An 18,619-nucleotide genomic window follows, 5' to 3' on the forward strand; every position below is an offset into this window, starting at 1 on the left:
ATCTTTAGATCGGCTCTACTTTGCCACCTTAAGGAGCAAGCCGAAAAGCACCGCGAACACACATTACTTCAGCACGGATGAGGAGTTTGTGTATGAAAAGTGAGTTTTTTTCCCGCCCTCACAGCCTAAATCCTCAGCAGGCGCGGGAAGCACATCAAAAGTCGGTTACATAACGACCACTTGACTTGAATTTTTGAATCTCAGTAATGGAACTGTCAATCATTTTTGAATTTCCTGCTGAGAGAAGATTAGACAATAATGAAATTGCTGTTCTGCTCCGCCTTCTGACAGAAAACTTAATTGAAAAGCTATTTAAACCCTGTTTTAGACTGACTTCCAAGGAGGGATTATGGTCTTGCGAGGCCTCAAAGAATCGTCTTATCAGAGTTGCGAGATATATTGTCTAAATGATGTGAAATAATTATGTTGCGACGTTGTTCCCTTGTATCCACGGTGCGTATACCATAATTTTTATATGTTAAACATAAAAAATGCAATAAAGAAAGTTAAAGAGGGCACAGGAACCAATTTATTTATTTCACTTGTCTCTGGTTCAAGTGCGTTTCATATATAATTTTTATCTCTGCAGAGACTTGTTTCCAGGTGTCAGTCCACCATGAGCATTTTATAGCTAGAGGCGTAAACATTTATTAATTTGGCTGGCTCGCCGCACTTTTAACCAAAACGATTTACAGTCAATTTTATCAGTAGGTGTGTTCCCTGGGATTCGAACCTACAACATTTTGAGCGAGGGCCCTGGCCCTCAGTTCATAATCCCTCCATGGTCATTTCTGTACGATCTTTTTTGTAAGTATGGTGTTTGTCTTTTCTAGTTTTTATGCAGATTTCGGACCCCTCAACCTTGCTATGCTGTACCGGTACTGCTGTAAACTCAACAAAAAGCTTAAGGTGAGTCGAGCACCTGCCCGATACAGAAGAATGCGCACAATGTAGCTGCTACATTTAAAAAATGTGAAGAATTTGTTGCCACACCCCCTTCGACGACTGCATGGAGGATATTTTGGGCTGTCCGACATGCTGACATTTCCTTTATTTGTAATGTAGGATGGGAACTGAATCTTAATGACATGGCCAGAAAATGTCTTGTTTAGGTTTCACTTTAATGCCATGCCCGTAGGGGAAATCTTTGTGTGCTTGTTTTAAATAAAAGCAACTTTTACCAGAGGCTAAGTAGAGTATCACATGTGCTTGGTGTCAGTAGAAACGTGCATCTGTCTTATCTTTGACTCAACTGTTTCAAAGCTTTGATAGCACATTAATGGACATTGCAATCTGTTTGAATCCATACCAGATACCAGGTCCAAATATTGGTTTATCTTTGTCAGGAGGGATTGATTTTGGTACACTATGCTTAGTCAGGATTCTAGGAAGCAGGATATTTTGTGCAATTTTGTATTCAACCTCTCAGTTATCTATAGACACCAGAAGTTTAAGCAGTCATCTAGCAAATGTTATCCAGTATTGATCCAATAGTTTGGCAAGTAGTCATTAGCAAATGTTATCCAGATGCTTTTACAGAGACAATCTCTGGAGTGTCGTGAGGTTAATTGCTTTACTCGAGGGTGGAATGATGGTAGCTCATGTTTCCTGCTCCTTATGGATTGAACCAGCGAAACTCTAGTTTCAGTCTTGAACTTTACCCACTAGGTCACAGTTTAACCATTCAACCAGACAATCTCAGCTCTCAGTCTTGCGGTGTGCTGAGAAAGTGAGTTACATTTTGTCACTATTGCTAATCTAAGTCCAAATCATTATTTTTTTTATCAGATGCAAGCACATGTTGGGGATTAGAATCAGCCTTCTGGCATTCAGTGGCCATCGGCGTTGAGCTTGGCATGTTGTTTATGCATGTCCTAAGGATTTATGAAGGAGGATTAGATGTCCAAATACTGCTGGGGGAGGGACATGGGGTTTGTCCTTGTCCTCAGTTTCTATTCCCTCTTGGACATTAAAAACTTTTCACATCTATTTAAAAGGATCTTTGGTTAGAGATGGGTAGTTTGAGATGTAGCTTTATCCTGTGCTTCTTGCTAGGCATTCTGGGGTTGCTTTCTGTGCAAAAGCCTGAATTATAATTCTGTATCGGACCTATGCCGTACCATCTAAGCTGTAGACTATGCGTCAGGTTTCATTGATATTTGCGTCGTTGTTCACAGTTGACGTTATAGGGTGGTTTCCCAGACAGGGATTACCTTAAACCAGGACTACACCTTAGTTTAATTAGAAAATATAATTAGTTTGAACAAACCTGCCTTACTAAAACATTACTTGTGTGCATTTTGAGGCAAAACTTAAGGGTACTGATGTATTTTAAGATATGTCAGTGCACTGTTTTCAGTTTGGACTGCTCTTACATTTATTGTAGTCTAGAACTAGTCTTAATCCTTGTCCAGGTAACTGCCTCAAAGGCTGCTAGTATGCAGTATTGACTAGCGTGTAACTGGTGTAACCCACAAAATAAAGGCAAATGCTGAAGAAGCGGCAGCTAGATATTGTCTTTTTTACAGCCCGATTTGTTAAATATCGCTTAATATCAACTTGGTCGGAAAGCGCAAGGAGTGCAACGTGGTACATCACAGATTTTTGGACCTGAGGGAGGAGTTCAAGCAGACCAATCACAGCACTGTAAAATGTTAAAGTTGGATAAAATTACTTTTAGTGGTAGTTTTTTCAACTTAAATTTTCTTCCATTAAGTGAAAATTTAAGGTACAAAATGTTTAAAAATTACTTCAATGGATAGCACCTAGAATATTTAAACATTTCCAACATAATTTTTCACTTAGTCTTCAGTAATTTTTCTAGTAAATCTAGTAATTTTTATATTGATCCAAATGTGACTTTTACAGTTAGCACTTATGTTCCACGTAAAATTGACTGTTACATTTTTGGGGAGGTATGTGTCGGGTACGATGTAAAATTGTGTTCCACGTAGGGTACGACGTAAAATTGTGTTCCACGTAAAATTTACATTGTTACATTTTTGGGGAGGTACTTGTCAGGGTACGCGACTATGCGTAGGGTACGCGACTATGCGTAGGGTACGCGACTATGCGTAGGGTACGCGACTATGCGTAGGGTACGCGACTATGCGTAGGGTACGCGACTATGCGTAGGGTACGCGACTATGCGTAGGGTACGCGACTATGCGTAGGGTACACCGTTTACTCAATGCAGAATTATAAATAGGGCTTCAGATTTTGGCTTGCAAAAGGTAAAACCAACAATTTTATGCCATTTTTGTTTTTCTGTTTTAGCCAGTTCGAAAGTAGTTACAGTTTACACGCTATCAAAAGCCATAAAATGTTTAACACATCCTCAACTTTAGTTTTCAATTAAGTTCTAAACTAAGAGGTTACCAAGAGCACCAAACCCGAAGCGCACGTACAGCGATTACTTCTGCTTATGTTTCCACTTTCTTCCTACGTTTTTTTCTTTCAGGAGCTAAAGGAGGGGGAAGAAATAATAATTAACCCCTTATTTTATCTCTCTTGTTTCTAAAGCTTGCAAGCTGTTCTTCTTTCGTGTGTTCATGTTATGGAATATTGAAGGTAAAGTGCTTGTGGTAAAGGCATGATGCCTTCCCCTCCTCCATTAACCACTGTCACCATATCCACACCCCTCCAACCACATGCGATTGTCCCTGCCTGTTTGTGATTTACTAGTTGTCGCCATGGCGATGGCATTTTTCTTTTTAACCCCACCGGGCCAGCATGTTTGGTTGAAGAGCCGAAAAGCAGAAGTTCAGAAGGGAACCTTGGTAGTTTCTATTTGTAAACTGCGGTAAAGGGCGTCCATTGTTGCAAAGCTATTGCATTAGTGATTTGGTGGATCAGTTTACTAGCATTGAAGAATGGAGCTTGTGCAATGTTAAGTTGGCGTTTTTGTAAATCAAATAAAAAGGCTGTCAATCTTGAGATTGTTTTTAAGACGTTAAGCTATTCTTTCAAGGCCCATTTGTTTTCCTCACTTGCAGGTCCACCTCCTATATGTGGATGCTTTATATTTTGTATGACTAGTAAGCTACTGTAGGCCCGGACTGTTAAAAAGTTTCTACCCTGTTGTTATTATTATGAGTTGGAGAGAAAAGATAACTTTGAGATGAGCTGGTGAAAACTTCGCTTCCCAACTGGCTGGATGATTTATCCCTTGAAATGCTTTATATAGGGATGGATGAATGCAAAACTCTTAATATGTAAGGGAAATTGTTTTGTCTTTGGTATTTGTCTGGATCGGTGGTAATGTTGAATCGACAGCCATTTGTTGTGCTATCAGTTGAAATGTTTTCCCAGCTCAGCCAAACTTTAACTCCAAAGCATGTGGCGCGACACAGGAACAGATGCTTTGATCGTTTTTTCCTGTTCGGCTCATTTCCAGAACAGATTATTCAGAAGCGTTTGGCATGTGCCCGTGCATGAGCTGTCTTTTAGCAGTTTGGACGCAGCCCGTTTTTTTTTTTTTACACACACGTAATTCGGCTCACCTGCAGCCTCATCTACGTGGCACTGCAGCTGCTGAGGCAGATGTTCAAACATTCGTCTCTAGTTTCTTCATGTTAAAGAGCTTTCGTTCAGTTATCCTCAAGCTATTTTAACGTTTTTGGGTTAGGTGTGATACTTGTACTTGTTTCGTCAAATAGTCTTAACATGTTTCTCAAACATATAACCCGTCATGTAAACCAACTCTAACAGGTTTGACGTGATAACTAAAAGTTTTAAACAAACTATGATTAACACTTGACACGATTTTATTTTTTAATAAAATGAAAACAAGTTTAAAGACTAATGTTGCAGTTTAATGGTATTTTCTTTAATTAAAATGCTATAGAGTGCCGCAGGGATGACGTATTTTTTAAATTAACTCGGAAGTTAGCGGGATACTGGTTCCCTCACAAAAAAGCCCATTTATTTTTCCAAGAGACTTTTGAATTATCGCAAAAAAAGCTCTGTGTTTAACAAAAGTTTGACACTTGCGCGTTTTGTCTTCACAGATGAATGCTACTTTTATGAAATTTGAAGTCAAAATATACATTTATATATTTCTAGTAACTGCATTTAGACTTTAAAATTCATAAAATTTGTATTAATTTGTGAAAATTAACTTGTTGGACAAAACAAGGGCTAAGGGCTCGTTATAGTCGTGCGTAGGTTCCGCGTCGGTTTTCATTTATACTTTTGCGTCGTCCTCCGTGTCGACGTGCAAACACACGCGCAAACCGCTGGTAGTCAGTATCCACGCGTGTAACCACAGTAGCAGCACGACCGTCAGAGAAGAAGAAGCTTGGCAAGTTAACCCACAAACAAAGAAGAAACAGCAACTTGTTGTGTATGTTTTGAGAACACCAGCAATAATGGAAGTAAATAAACAGTGACTTTTGTTGCAGTTTGAGTTAAATCACTCCTCAACTTGGTTCATCTTTGTTTTCACCGTCGCAAACGGAAATACCTATGACGAAGTTTTTTTACCTGACGGGAGGGGTTCTGGTGGACCAATCACAGTGCTTGCGGTCCGCGTAGAACTGACACGCTGTTTCATTTTTTGCAAGGTGCACATCAGGCTACGCAGAGCTACTCGCAGGCTACGGATAGCCTGCGTAGAACTTACGCACGACTATAAATCGGGCTTTAGTGTCTTCAACGTTTGTTAAACACAGAGCTTATTTTTTTGCGATGATCCGAAAGAAAAATGAATGGGAGGAATAGGTGTGCTTTTTTGCTGGGGAGCCAGTGTTCCGCAAGGTTCCGTGTTAGCCAACAAAAATGCGTCATCCCTGCGGCACTCTATGGTAACAACAAAAACCAAGGCAAAAAAAATCATGAAGGTTTATGCTTTTTTTCATTGAACAAAACATTGTATGCAATCGTTAGTCATTTTTAGTGCTAGGCCAAGATTAATCGTGACTAATCGCATACAAAACAAAAGTGATATTTTGCATACTATGTGTATTATGCAATTTACGTGTGTGTGTGTGTGTATTTATATTTATTTATTTATATTTATTTATTTATTCTATATAAAAAAAAAATCTGAAATGAATATATGTGTGTGTGGGGTTAAATGCATAATAATTACACACAGTACACACACATATTATGCAAAGAATCACTTTTATTTTGTATGCGATTAATCTCGATTTTTGTTCATGTTTTCTTCCTCGATTTTGCTCACATGTATCTCCTGTCTCTCCAGTCTTTCACACTGACCAGAAAGAGGATTGTGCACTACACCAGCTTTGACCAGCGCAAAAGGGCTAACGCCGCTGTGCTCATCGGTGCCTATGCTGTGAGTATCCCATCATCCTCTTCTATAATTTGTCATTCACTGGTCGCAATGTTTCTCTCATGGGCGGGAATCTGTCATGACCCTGCAAATTAGTTGTTCAGTTGTTCGTCCCATGCGTCAACATCGAAACCAACAATCCTCCCACTCTGTGTTCCCATTCGCTGGCGTCAGGGGCCTGTCGTATCAGCAACAGGTTCATAAATGTGGCATGTTTGCCGGACAGAACGTCTCTTCGGATGTTTGCCAACGTCCTCGATCCAGCCGCCCCCTCGGAGAGAGCAACAGCTCGCTGACTGACTGGTACCTCCCCCGCATTGTGCCTGCTCAATAACACCTTCCCATCATTGCTTACATGCCAGTGTGTCCCCGGATTCATTCATTCACCGATTCATTCATTCAAATTGCCTCCTTGTTGCACTGTTGGATGTGTCTGATTTTCGTGTTCCTGGCACTTTAAAAATAGAGCAGATTTATTACTCAAATGGCACAGTTGGCATCACATGCCTTGTGAAATTCATAGGTGCTGTTTATAATGTGGGTCAGTGTATCATTCATATAAGCTTTCATGTTTTTGAGCTCTTATAGGGCCGTGGCATAAATTTTTCATAGCATTCAAAATTTTAATAACAAGCTAGTCTGCTTTCGTATGGTAATTGACGCACAATGAGATAAGCTCTGGAAGATAAGACCACAGAGGAGAAAAAGCTGCCTTGCTCATGAATATTAATGAGTCCTAAATGGAAACACGGAAAGGAAGTGTTACAAAGATGCATCTCTGGTTTCTTTCAGAGAAGATATTGTTGACTTACCATTGTGCGTGCCCGATCTAAATTTGTGCAGGTGATTTACACACACATGCTGATTCAAATTAAACTATTAGGGCATTGAATTGAGAAGAGGGTGTTTTTCAATAACAATCTCAAAGGGTGCTAATGTTTTCTTGTTTACCATTGGATGAATTATATTCTGGCTTAAGGTGTAATCTGAAGCTGGACTGTAGTGATGTAATGGCTGTTTGCCATTATTTATAATCCTCTGTTGTTTGTAGCTGAAGCTCGGCTTATTTATGATGCCCAAGAGGTTTTACTACATGACCACATTTACGCCACATTTGACTGAGTGTAAATGGCAGAAATTACATTGGCTTTGACTTTGTCACTTTCAAATCCGAATAATATTGATATCTACGCTTTAGGTTGTAGATCCTTGACAAGACCTGTCAAAATAAAATAATTTGGTCTTCTAGGAATGGTCACGTTTAAATGGCTGCTAAATTTAACTCGAATCATGATCCTGAGTTTAATTTACCATGATCTTAAATGGAAACTAATTTGAACTTAAAACCCAACCCCCGGAGACCGCTGGGAAATCTTTCAAGATTCCCACCTAAAAACGGCAACGCTGTGCTGAAAATAAACTCTTGCTTGCTAAATACAGCGATCATCTCCAACAATGAGATTCTTAGATAAAGCTCCTCCATGCGATCATGACATTTAATGTAGGATGTTTATATCTTCTGACTTTGTCAGTGGATCTTTTGTTTATATTGATCCACATTCATCTCTAATCCTGTCCTTCCTAGCAGCAGATGTTCACTGCTGATCCATCTTTTAGTAGTTGATCCGGTTTTATCACGCAAGGATGATTATGCACTGTAAAAAGTTGGTTCAAATTATATTAAGTACATTTTAAGGCAACCAGGTAACTTTAAGTTGAACCAACCTAATTTTTACAGTGACTATGCACAAAATTTGGTCAATCTGATTGAAAAAGTTACGACAGTACAGTTTACATGCACCTTAAACATTGCAATCTGATTAAAATGTTAGTTTACATGTACATTCTATATAATCCGAACCGAACATCTGCGCAGGCACACAGCCAGGGTTTCCAGCTTCGTGTATCAAAACCATCCCAAAAGCACCCCAATGACTATTTACAGCCCAAATACCAATAACTAATGAAAAAAAATTCTAACCCGCATTAAAAACAACCTGCGGAGACGGTTTAAACAGTAGCCCAAATCTGAACTAGAAAAAAAGCAGAGGACTTGGCAACGCCACCCAGTGTGCAGCATCTCTAGTCGAGTTCATGCTTTATCTCTGGATAAACGTATAAAGCCGAGTTGGAAAAAGTTGTTAAGTTTTCAGATATAGGCAAAAACACAATTTTCAAAAGGCACGACACTGTTTTATTGGTTTATGTAGCCTAATGTTATGAAAGTAGAATGTACAGCGGGGGACCCAATTACCTTAATATTGCTTGTTGCCTTTGCCTTGCTATTGCATGTTTCTGTGATGAGAATTGTGATGCGTGCATGTGCACAATATATTTTTACGTCCGATTGAGGAAATACTACAATTCATGCGTAGTGCTTGGCAAAGATTAATCGCGATTAATCGCATACAAAATAAAAGTAATTTTTTTTTTGCATAATATGTGTGTGTAATTATTATGTATATTTAACCACACACATACATGTATTCATTTCAGAATTGTTTTATTTATGTATAATTTTTTTTAATTTATATATAATATAGAATATATAAAAATATAAATAAATATATATATACACATGTAAATGTTTTTTAAAAACATACATGAATGTGTGTGTATTTACATATGCATAATAGTTACACACAGCACACACTCGTATATTATGCCAAAAATCACTTTTATTTTGTATGCGATTAATCGTGATTAATCATGATTAATCTTTGCCCAGCACTATAACGCGTGTACATGCGTACTTTTCTCCTGCTGGATCACCGCACCCCCTTTCAATATGATCGAAATTTGCATCCGATCATCCTCAATCGTATTGATTAAGGTGTTTACATAAAGGTTTTTCAGTACGATTGAGCCATCAATATGATCACAAACGGATTATTTGGTTGCATGTAAACGTACCTAGTGTTTGTACTGGTTGAGCTGCTGGGTCAAGAGTTTCTCTAGGTCACATTGTAAAGTGCAACAAACAAACAGCCGCTGGCCCTTCTCACGGGACTGAATTTAATCTGCGGAAACTGTCCAGCTAATTGTTCAGTTGGTGCATATTTCATTAGCTTGTGCAGAATTGACAAAAGCGCTGGTCTCCTGTTGTCCGACCTTTACAAACATATTGACTTTACCTCAACCCACCTCAGTCCCAAAAATTGTCATTTATTATCCTAAGGTTGTTCCAAAGCAACACAATCTCATGGCAATTTACGAGGTGGCTAATTTGTATGAAATTTGTCGTTCACTCATTTGTACGTTTTATTATAATATGCTTTCGCCCCAATGACTTTTTTCGAAAAAATCACTTTTAGTTTTTGTTCAAATCACATCGTACAAATTCATACAATATCAAAAATATGTTTTCCCGTGAGATCGGGTTGAAATGTGAATGGCGCAAACCGTCCGTCACTCGTGTGTACCTTAAGCACACTGCACATTTCAACACATAATTTATTTTTCGTAACAGTGTTAAAGTTGCCGCTGCCGTGCTGAATTCTGACATTAAGCTGTTGAAATGTCATCAGGGATTGGCGTGGTTGAACAGAATAGATATTTGCTGTGCTAAAACAGAATGCGTTAGCAAGTCTGTGTATGTGACTGCTGCATTGTGCCGTGACAAGTCGTCCCAACTTGAGAGGGGCTCTTTTGTGCCTCACCACAGGATCTCATCTGTGTGACACATTCTGGCATAACGTCACTTATTTTCCACAGTGTGATTGCGTTTGTTGGGAGATAAATGGACATGGACCCCCTTTATATAGAGAACTGGAAGAAGCGATATCCGATTAGTCGAAAACTCTTGAAAGTAAAACGTTTGTTGGTCCGAATGGTGCTCTAATGTCACTTCTTGTACCGCTTTTTCCTCCCCAGGTGATTTACCTGAAAAAAACGCCAGAAGAAGCTTACAGAGCCCTGATATCCGGATCCAACGCCTCGTATCTCCCATTCAGGTAAGATGCCACCATGTGTCGTCATCTGCAAAATGGAAAGTTACATGGCCACGCATGGTTTACCTTCCTTGTGTCCGTCACCTGAGCTGGTCTCTGACGTGCTCGGCCATTGAAAGCCGAATAATAACCATCTTATTCCCTTACATGAGTTTGTTATACCAAATGGATGTTAACACAGGCATCATTTTTGACCCAAAAAGGTGGTCATACAATACCAATGTGGTCTTTTTAAAAAAAAAAAAAAAGCTGTATTTCGCCCCCTTATTTTCTGTCTGCCGTGCTGGCAGTAATCTTATTCAGCTTGGCAAGAAATATTGTATCCTGTTGTGGCTCGGAGGTTTTGTTTGTAATGCGATTGAACTACTTTTCCCAGCTAAATAATATTTGCATGGCATAGAGAGACAGAATATATTTAAACCACTGCTTCGTATTTATGATATAGATACATTATTATCTAAAATAAAGTAAAATCGTTGCTGGGTTGTATAATTTCGCAGCATCGCTGCTAAGCATCTTCAGCATCAGTAATTGGAGATTACAGAGTACAGCCAGGACAGATCCTGCATAATCCTTAAACTCAATTGAAAAGCTGAATTTAGGACTCGGTTCCAGACTTTTCCAAAAATATACAGCGCTAAAGCCTTTGAGCTTAAAATCTGATGCTTTCAAGTCTTGTAGCAACAGCTGTGTGGTGGTAGTCTGGTGTTGGATATGTGAATAGATATGTGGAAAGGTTTAATAGAAGATTCTATTGTAAATGGGTTTTCCTGTTACACAAACAGCTTTTTCAACGTTTATTGAAAGGTGCCGATGTTTGTACCGAACCTGTAACCTTTATTTAGTTTTGTTGGCAGAGGGTTGCCATACTATATAATGTTTAAAAGGTGTTAAAAGAATGAATGGGTGCGGTTGATGTGTTGTAAATCTTAATAGTCTGGTCGTGGCTTGTGGCATGGCTTCAAAAATCAGGAAATCATTAAATCAGACGTGGCGTCTTTCATTACCGTGTAGTTAATATTCTGGATTAGTTGAGCCTGTTGGTCAATTAAATGACCTCAATTTTCACTGAACCAGAAACACAAAAGTGTTCGGTTCAACCAGGCCAACCACATCTGCTGATTTGGTGCATATACGAATATGAAATAAGCAAGATGGGTTAAAGACATTAAAGAGAAATGTTTATTGTTAAAATTGCTTGCAAATAATTATTGTAAGTAACATTCGAGAAGTTTAGATTTTTTTCAATCTGTGATTTTTCAATGCACTCTTTCAATCCATATGAATTAAGCCATATCACAGACTTATCTGTGAAACTACAGATATATGTACTGCATAAACTGGGGATGGGTTGACTAGTCATTTTACAACTTGTAGGGGTGGTTTCCCTTGACAGGGATTAGCTGAAGCCAGGACTAGGCCTTAGTTTAATTAGGAAATATAACTAGTTTTAAAGGAACATGCTGGCTTTATGGGACTTTGGCTTGTTCGCCGTATCCCCCGGAGTTGGATGGGTCCATGCATGCCTTTTTCATCTCCGTGCATAAATAGGAAAATGTTGGTGTTATTTTGTCACTTATTGGGAGCAGTATGCTAGCTGGAGCCATTTACTTTCAGTCTTTGTGCTAAGCTAGGCTAACAGTGGGTGCATCAGACAGAGTAAGGCTAGAAACATTACTTGTGTGCATTTTAAAACAAAACAAAGGGCGGTGATGTATTTTAAGATATGTCATTGCAAGTTGTTTTCTGTTTGGCCAGCCCTTACATTTATTTTAGTCTAGAACTAGTTTAATCCCTGTTTGGGAAACTGTAGAGTTTAAACATCACATAATAAAACATGTCTAAGCAAAACCAGGTCAACCAGAACCGACTAGTCCATTTGGAAACATGAAATGTGCTTTAAGTGGATCCGGTATAGATTAGCTCTGGCCTTGTAGGATCTGGCCTTGTGATGTAGGATCCATTACTCATTCAGTGTAAACGGAAATGGCATATTTACTTGCAGAAGTTAATGGGGCTTTTCCCAGAAGCCCCCTCTTATACTCCACATTACAAACTCTCAATCTTCAAAGGGATACATCTTCGGTTTCACGTTTACTCACTGGACTTTTTACTAGGAAGAGCCTAGTATACCATTGAACCACTATTAAAGGAATTGTTATCCTCATTGGTGGGTAGTCATCATGTCTATTCTGTGGCATTTCAAAAGTTTTGCAATGGTGCACAGTTTACTTCCCGAAACATTAATCTCAGATTTATGTAAAGTAACAGTTAATAAAAGCAGAGCTGCTCCTTGGGCTTGTTCAGGCTTGTAAGGAAGCAAATATTTATCTTGGCCACAGGGTTAAATGTTCAGTGGCACCTTTGTCAACCCTAATGCTGTATTTCAAACAGTTTATGGGATTCTTACTGTGTACCTTAGATTGTCATCTTGACATTAACGTAAACGAATAGTACATTTGTTTTACGTTCCCTTTGACCTGCACCATTAAACTCTATGCTTATCTGGCACAGAAAATGATTATTGATGTGTGGATAACAGAAATTTTATTTAGCATATGCTACACTACAAAACATGACTTACTTTCTTAATGTTTTTGTCTTGTTTTCAGTACGAATATCAAGAAAATCTTAAATTAAGATGCTTTTTCTTGATGAGCAAAACGACCCAAGAAAATAAGTCTAGTTTTTAGACCAAAAATATCAGATTAAAGTGATTGTGTGCATAAATCAAGCAAAAAAAAAAAAAAAACTGCCAAGGGGTAAGCAAAAATATTTTACATTTTTCTTAAACACTAAATTCAAGAAAAAAATCAAGAAAATTTAGCTTACCCCATTGGCAGATTTTTTTGCTTGTTTTATGAACAAAATCACTGAAATTTGATATTTTTGGTGTAATAACTAGACGCTTTTTCTTGATGAGCAAAACGACCCAAGAAAAATCTTAATTAAAGAATTTTTAGATATTTTTACTGAAAACAAGACAAAAATACTTAAATAATAAATAATTTTTTTCTTAAATAATTTTTTTGCAGTGTACGTTCATCAAATACCTTCGCTTCAAATCCACTTAATCCCGTTCACCCAAATATGAAAATTCTCTAAAAAAAATTTCAACCCCATGCCATCCCAGATGTATATGACTCGCTTTCTTTCGCTGAACACCACCAAATAATTTTGTATTAAAATAGATGTTCGATACACTTAAATGATGGATGTGCTTTTGGAGCCTTACCATTGTTGACCCACCAATAAGATAACGTTCTGTGAGAGAATTTGCATATTTGGGTGGACTTAAATGAATGATTAACAATAACATAACACATTAAATAAGATGCAGTCCTTCATATGAAGAGGCACTTTTTCTTTTATCCAATCTTTTTAATGATTTTCCTGGCCCTTTTTTCTCCACAAAGATGTGATTGTTAAAGTTTAGCTGCGCATGGAAATAAAAGAGCTTTGTCACCTCATCCCCCACTTGGCGGTTGTAGACACGACACTCAACAGAGACAAACAGTACAAGTGATTATGTAATGCTTAACAATTGGTTGGTTCCAAAAGTAAATGGTTGTATTGTTTATGAGAGGCTTGGGGTCCCTGTGGGAAACAATGAATGGGCCACATTATCCAATAAAGGAAAGCTGTGTGCGAGAAATGAGTCACGGTCAAGTTTATCACAACAAGAGGAAGCAACAAAGAGATGTTACGTAGTTGAAAACATTTAAGTCGCTGTGATGTTTCATCTGCCTTTTATAAACTACATCACACTGCCAAGTTCACCTGAACGGATGGGGATCTCTGCCAGGAATAGGGCTTGAAAGGATTTCTTAGTCTATTTTTAGCTGTGTGGGTTCACATTGGCTGATGTATTTTTGTCCAGAATGGGATTAGGTCATTAAAATTTGGGCCCACATTTGGGGTTAACTGGTGATCTAATTGGTTTCCACTTCATCTGTCGGGCCAAATTGTCTGCGTGTTGATCTTTAGTTAAAGGTCAGGATATTTAACACAACAAATCGCTCCTTGTAAAGACAAGTATCCACCCAATAATGGTATGCTCAGCATGACCGCAACTCATTGTCTTGAAGAGATGCTTAATGAAATAACCTGAAAGTTCACATTGTTTAGTAGGAGTTTGTTAGCAGTGAAAATATAGTTCAAGTAAACTGGTACAGTTTTGTTACCAAACACAAGATTAAAGACTTGCTTAGTGGTGTGGTTGAAGGGCTTTAATCTAGTGAAAGGGCTTTAGCATTGCAGTGTCATTATGTAAGAATAATGAAAAAAATTTCCTGTCTGGCCAAATATTTGGCAGTCCAACAAGGAAAGCAGTGGCAGTGTTCCCAGAAACTTGGTCCACTGTGTAAGAGCTGATCCATGAACAGTTTTGGAGAGGTTTCTGACCCAAAGAATATGATATTCTTATATGGGATATGAATTACCAATCACAAAGCATCTCAACACCCAGATCTGTACAAAAAAGGACATACATTTCCTGCTTTAAGTTTCACCTTTGCATGTACATGCTGAATTTAGCCCAGTGAGCTCACATATTCCTTTCAGGTTTGATCATTGACACACACGTCAGTAAGGTCTCATGTCCTGTCACCGTTTCCAACAGACATGCGTACATCCAATCAGAAATCCTCCCTTGAGTTTTGAGGTTTTCATCACCCTGTCATTTTCTTGCTTTGATCACGTAAGCATCTGATAGGTGCTGACTTGTGGCCGATCATCTTTCAGGTTTGTTAAATCACACCTTGATTGGTTAAGCACTAGCCCCTGAACACTCGGAAGACCTTTGAGCTTTTACGTTCACAGAAGCCATTACCATGGTAAATCTGTGTCTGCTAACCGGTGGTGCCGGTTACGTAACGGCACTAATGCGTGTCTTGCGGTTTTTGCATCTGTAAGCTGCTGTTCCTTTGCTCGCCCGCCATACGCCCTGTGCTTAATAGCCCAGCTTATCCCAGCCTTAGAGCCCAGCCTTCAATTCTAAAGAAGATGATTTATCCCTAAATACCCTCTGTGATGCCTCCTTTAGCGAAACAAAAAGTCTGGAACAAACATTTAATGAGATTATGTTGTACTGCTTTTGTTAAGGGGATTTTGAGGATATATTGTTTTTTTTCTCCAAATCAGAGCTGTCAATCATATTTGTAGAGACGGATTTTCGTGATTCCAGGGATGTAGGCTGATAACTGAAGAGTTGGGGTTGTCGTAGCCGCTGGGGTTGTCGTAGCCGCTGGGGTTGTTGTAGCCGCTGGGGTTGTCGTAGCCGCTGGGGTTGTCGTAGCGGGTGGGGATGTCGTAGCGGGTGGGGATGTCGTAGCCGTTGGGGTTGTCGTAGCCGTTGGGGTTGTCGTAGCCGTTGGGGTTGTCGTAGCCGTTGGGGTTGTCGTAGCCGTTGGGGTTGTCGTAGCCGTTGGGGTTGTCGTAGCCGTTGGGGTTGTCGTAGCCGTTGGGGTTGTCGTAGCCGCCGGGGTTTGTCGTAGCCGCCGGGGTTTGTCGTTGCCGCCGGGGTTTGTCGTAGCCGCCGGGGTTTGTCGTTCTATGAGCCGAAAGTTACCATGAATGGAAATTGACCATTCTTATTTTTTTAGTTTATTGTAGTGTTTTTAATAAATGATTTATCTGTGCACTTCTTTATTGTTCGTTTTTTAATTCATGTGGCCTAAGCAGAAGCCTCCAACCCCCCTCAAAACGACTTTCCTTATTTTCCTTGTGCGAGGGCGGGGCTTCTGAGGTTTTGTTAGCAATGCCCAACTTCCAACGATTTAATCAGTTGGCGATGGACAAAATAAGTTCCTGAAATCATTTCGGAAGCTGTTTCACTCAGATAAATGTCACAGTAGGGAAATTCAGACAACTTCTGTTTCGTGCCGACTTTTAGACACGTGGAGATACCTGGCGAAGTCTATGCTGCAAGTCACTTTAGTTTTTTTTTTTTGGCCATTTTGCCATTCTTTTGAGAGTAATTGAGGAGAGGACAGAAAGTACAGGGCAGAGAGAGGGGTACGGGATTGGCAAATGGCCACGAGCCGGGAATCGAACTCGGGCCGCTGAAAGTGCAAAAGCACCACATGTTGGAGCGCTGCCCACTACACCATCGACTCCGACTGCAATTCACTTTAAATAAAGTTTGGATTAAAGAGCACCTATGATCCGATTCACGATTTTACGTTTCCCTTTGGTGTGTAAGTGTGTATTAGTACATGTTAATGATATGCGAAAGGTACAAACCCCAAAGTAAACCATGATGCAAGTTATCGTCTCCAACGTAAATCTCTTTTCTTGGACTACAACAAACACACCGATTGTAGGTAACAGTGTATTTCTTGGGATTTATAATGTAGTAAAGACCGACATTATTATGATTCCTCGCGCTTGGACTCATAGCCTGTAATTTAACTCCTGTTAGCATTGCATTGTGACCGAATCTTTCAAACATGGTAAGGAGCGTAACATTTCTGGCTGACGTCAGAGGTATATAGGCCAATCACAACGCTACAAAAATATACGGTATGTGGAAAATAATGTGTTTTATAACCATAAACCACACGAACACATTGTATTATACCAAGTACACAAAATAACCTTGTTTTTAGCAATGAAATAGGTATTCGTTAAATTGCAAAAATTATTAATAATTAAATTTTATAGATGGACAGGGTTAAAGCTGGATTTGTCCATCTATCAGCTAGGTGAGACATGAAAGAAGAATATTTTGTGAAATGAAAGAGTATTATCATAAAGATTATGTTGTACATCAGTTTTAAAGGCATTGTTAAGAGCGCCAACATGCAACAACTCTTTGCCATCTTGTGGGAGTTTGGGTATGCGTGTGGGTGAGTGCAGTCTGATGTCTTTCCATTAAGACACAACGGGAGACCCAGTAGAATACTGACCTACTTTTTATGCAATCCAGCCTCTGCATCATAAACCGAGTTAAGCATATGCATACTGCAAAGCACCAAACTCGTTCCTTGATTCTGGAGGCTTTATCTTCTTTTCAAAACAAAAACATCCTTGTCGATGATATGTTTATTATGCCGCCTTGACTCTAGAGATGACCCTAGCCTTTGTGTGCAGACTGGACAGATTTGAGGTTTGGTCTCTTTTTGTTTCTTTACCTCTTGTGGCCTATGTTCTCCATCTCGCCCTTCTCCCATACCTGAATACAAAGAGACTGACCCAGTTGCTTGCATTCAGTGGTAATGGTTTACTGCGGAAGAAAGCCGGCCACAGTGGTGGTGTTTCGTTTGCACATAATGGGACTTTGTGTATTGGTATAGGTGTGAGAAGGAAATGGGTGGGTGAATTTGATCTCGTGTGACTTGCATCTACACGGTAAAAGTTTTTTAATATGCTTTTTCTCTCTTCTTTCAGGGATGCTTCATTTGGGAATTGCACACACAATTTGACTGTTCTCGACTGTTTGCAAGGCATTAGGAAGGTGAGAGATACACATGTCACTATAGTTAAAGTTTTGGAATATTGTGGTATTTTTTTTACAAATTACTTAATTTGTGAGCTTCATTATTTTTTTAAAAATGAATGTGCCCTCATAATCTTTAATCAAAACCGCAAATCTCCTCCCCTCCTCAAAGCGAGCTCTCATTACTTCCGATCATATGGTATGGCAGGTGGGCAGGGTCCAGGAGAAGATAGCTGCGATTAGCAATTAGCAACACAACCCAACTTCAATCGATCCAATCAGATCTCAATGGGCAAATCCAGTCCTGCCTAATTTAATTACAGAAGTTGGTTTCTCTCGGATATATGTACCCACTCTGCAAAAAATGATTTTCAAGAAAAAAAATTCTTAGTATTTTTGTCTTGTTTTCAGTAAAAATATCTAAACATTCTTAGTTAAGATGCTTTTTCTTGATGAGCAACACGACCCAAGAAAATGTGTCTAGGTTTTAGACCAAAAATATTAAATGTGAGTGATTTTGTGCATGAAATAGGCAAAAAATCTTTGAATTAGTTTTTAGACCAAAAATATCAAATTTAATTTAATTCAAAGATTTTTTTGCTTGTTTCATGCACAAAATCACTTGCATTTGATATCTTTGGTCTAAAAACTAGACTTATTTTCTTGAGTCGTTTTGTTGAAAATGCATCTTAATATAAGAATTTATTAGATATTTTTACTGAAAACAAGACAAAAATACTAAATTTATTTTCTTGAAAATCATTTTTTGCAGTGTTCCTAGGTCATTTTTCTCATCGAGAAAATGCATCTTGTTTTTAGTACAAATATCTTTTTTTAAAATAAAGACAAAAAATACGAAGTAATTTTTTGCAGTGATGAAGGGGAATGTAGCAAACGTCAAATACAGCAAGTGGGATTTTTTTATAGAAAGAC

General features: G+C 38.8%; 1 protein-coding gene across 7 annotated transcripts in view; it reads left to right on the forward strand.

Moving 5' to 3' along the window:
- cdc14ab (cell division cycle 14Ab) overlaps window positions 1-18,619 on the forward strand; it is a 51,728-nt gene that overhangs the window by 3,225 nt on the left and 29,884 nt on the right. For 4 of the 7 annotated variants that reach the window (XM_055218592.2, XM_055218593.2, XM_055218588.2 and 1 more), the window contains exons 2-7: window positions 9-99; window positions 834-909; window positions 3,523-3,570; window positions 6,209-6,301; window positions 10,172-10,251; window positions 17,638-17,704. In XM_055218592.2, coding sequence (XP_055074567.2) covers window positions 9-99; window positions 834-909; window positions 3,523-3,570; window positions 6,209-6,301; window positions 10,172-10,251; window positions 17,638-17,704 — 455 coding nt within the window. The remainder of the gene's footprint in view (window positions 1-8; window positions 100-833; window positions 910-3,522; window positions 3,571-6,208; window positions 6,302-10,171; window positions 10,252-17,637; window positions 17,705-18,619) is intronic. The other 3 variants (XM_055218591.2, XM_055218594.2, XM_055218589.2) reach the window with 1 other exon arrangement.

This window comes from Misgurnus anguillicaudatus, chromosome 23 (genome assembly GCF_027580225.2).
Source record: "Misgurnus anguillicaudatus chromosome 23, ASM2758022v2, whole genome shotgun sequence".
Taxonomy (NCBI): Eukaryota; Metazoa; Chordata; class Actinopteri; order Cypriniformes; family Cobitidae; genus Misgurnus; species Misgurnus anguillicaudatus.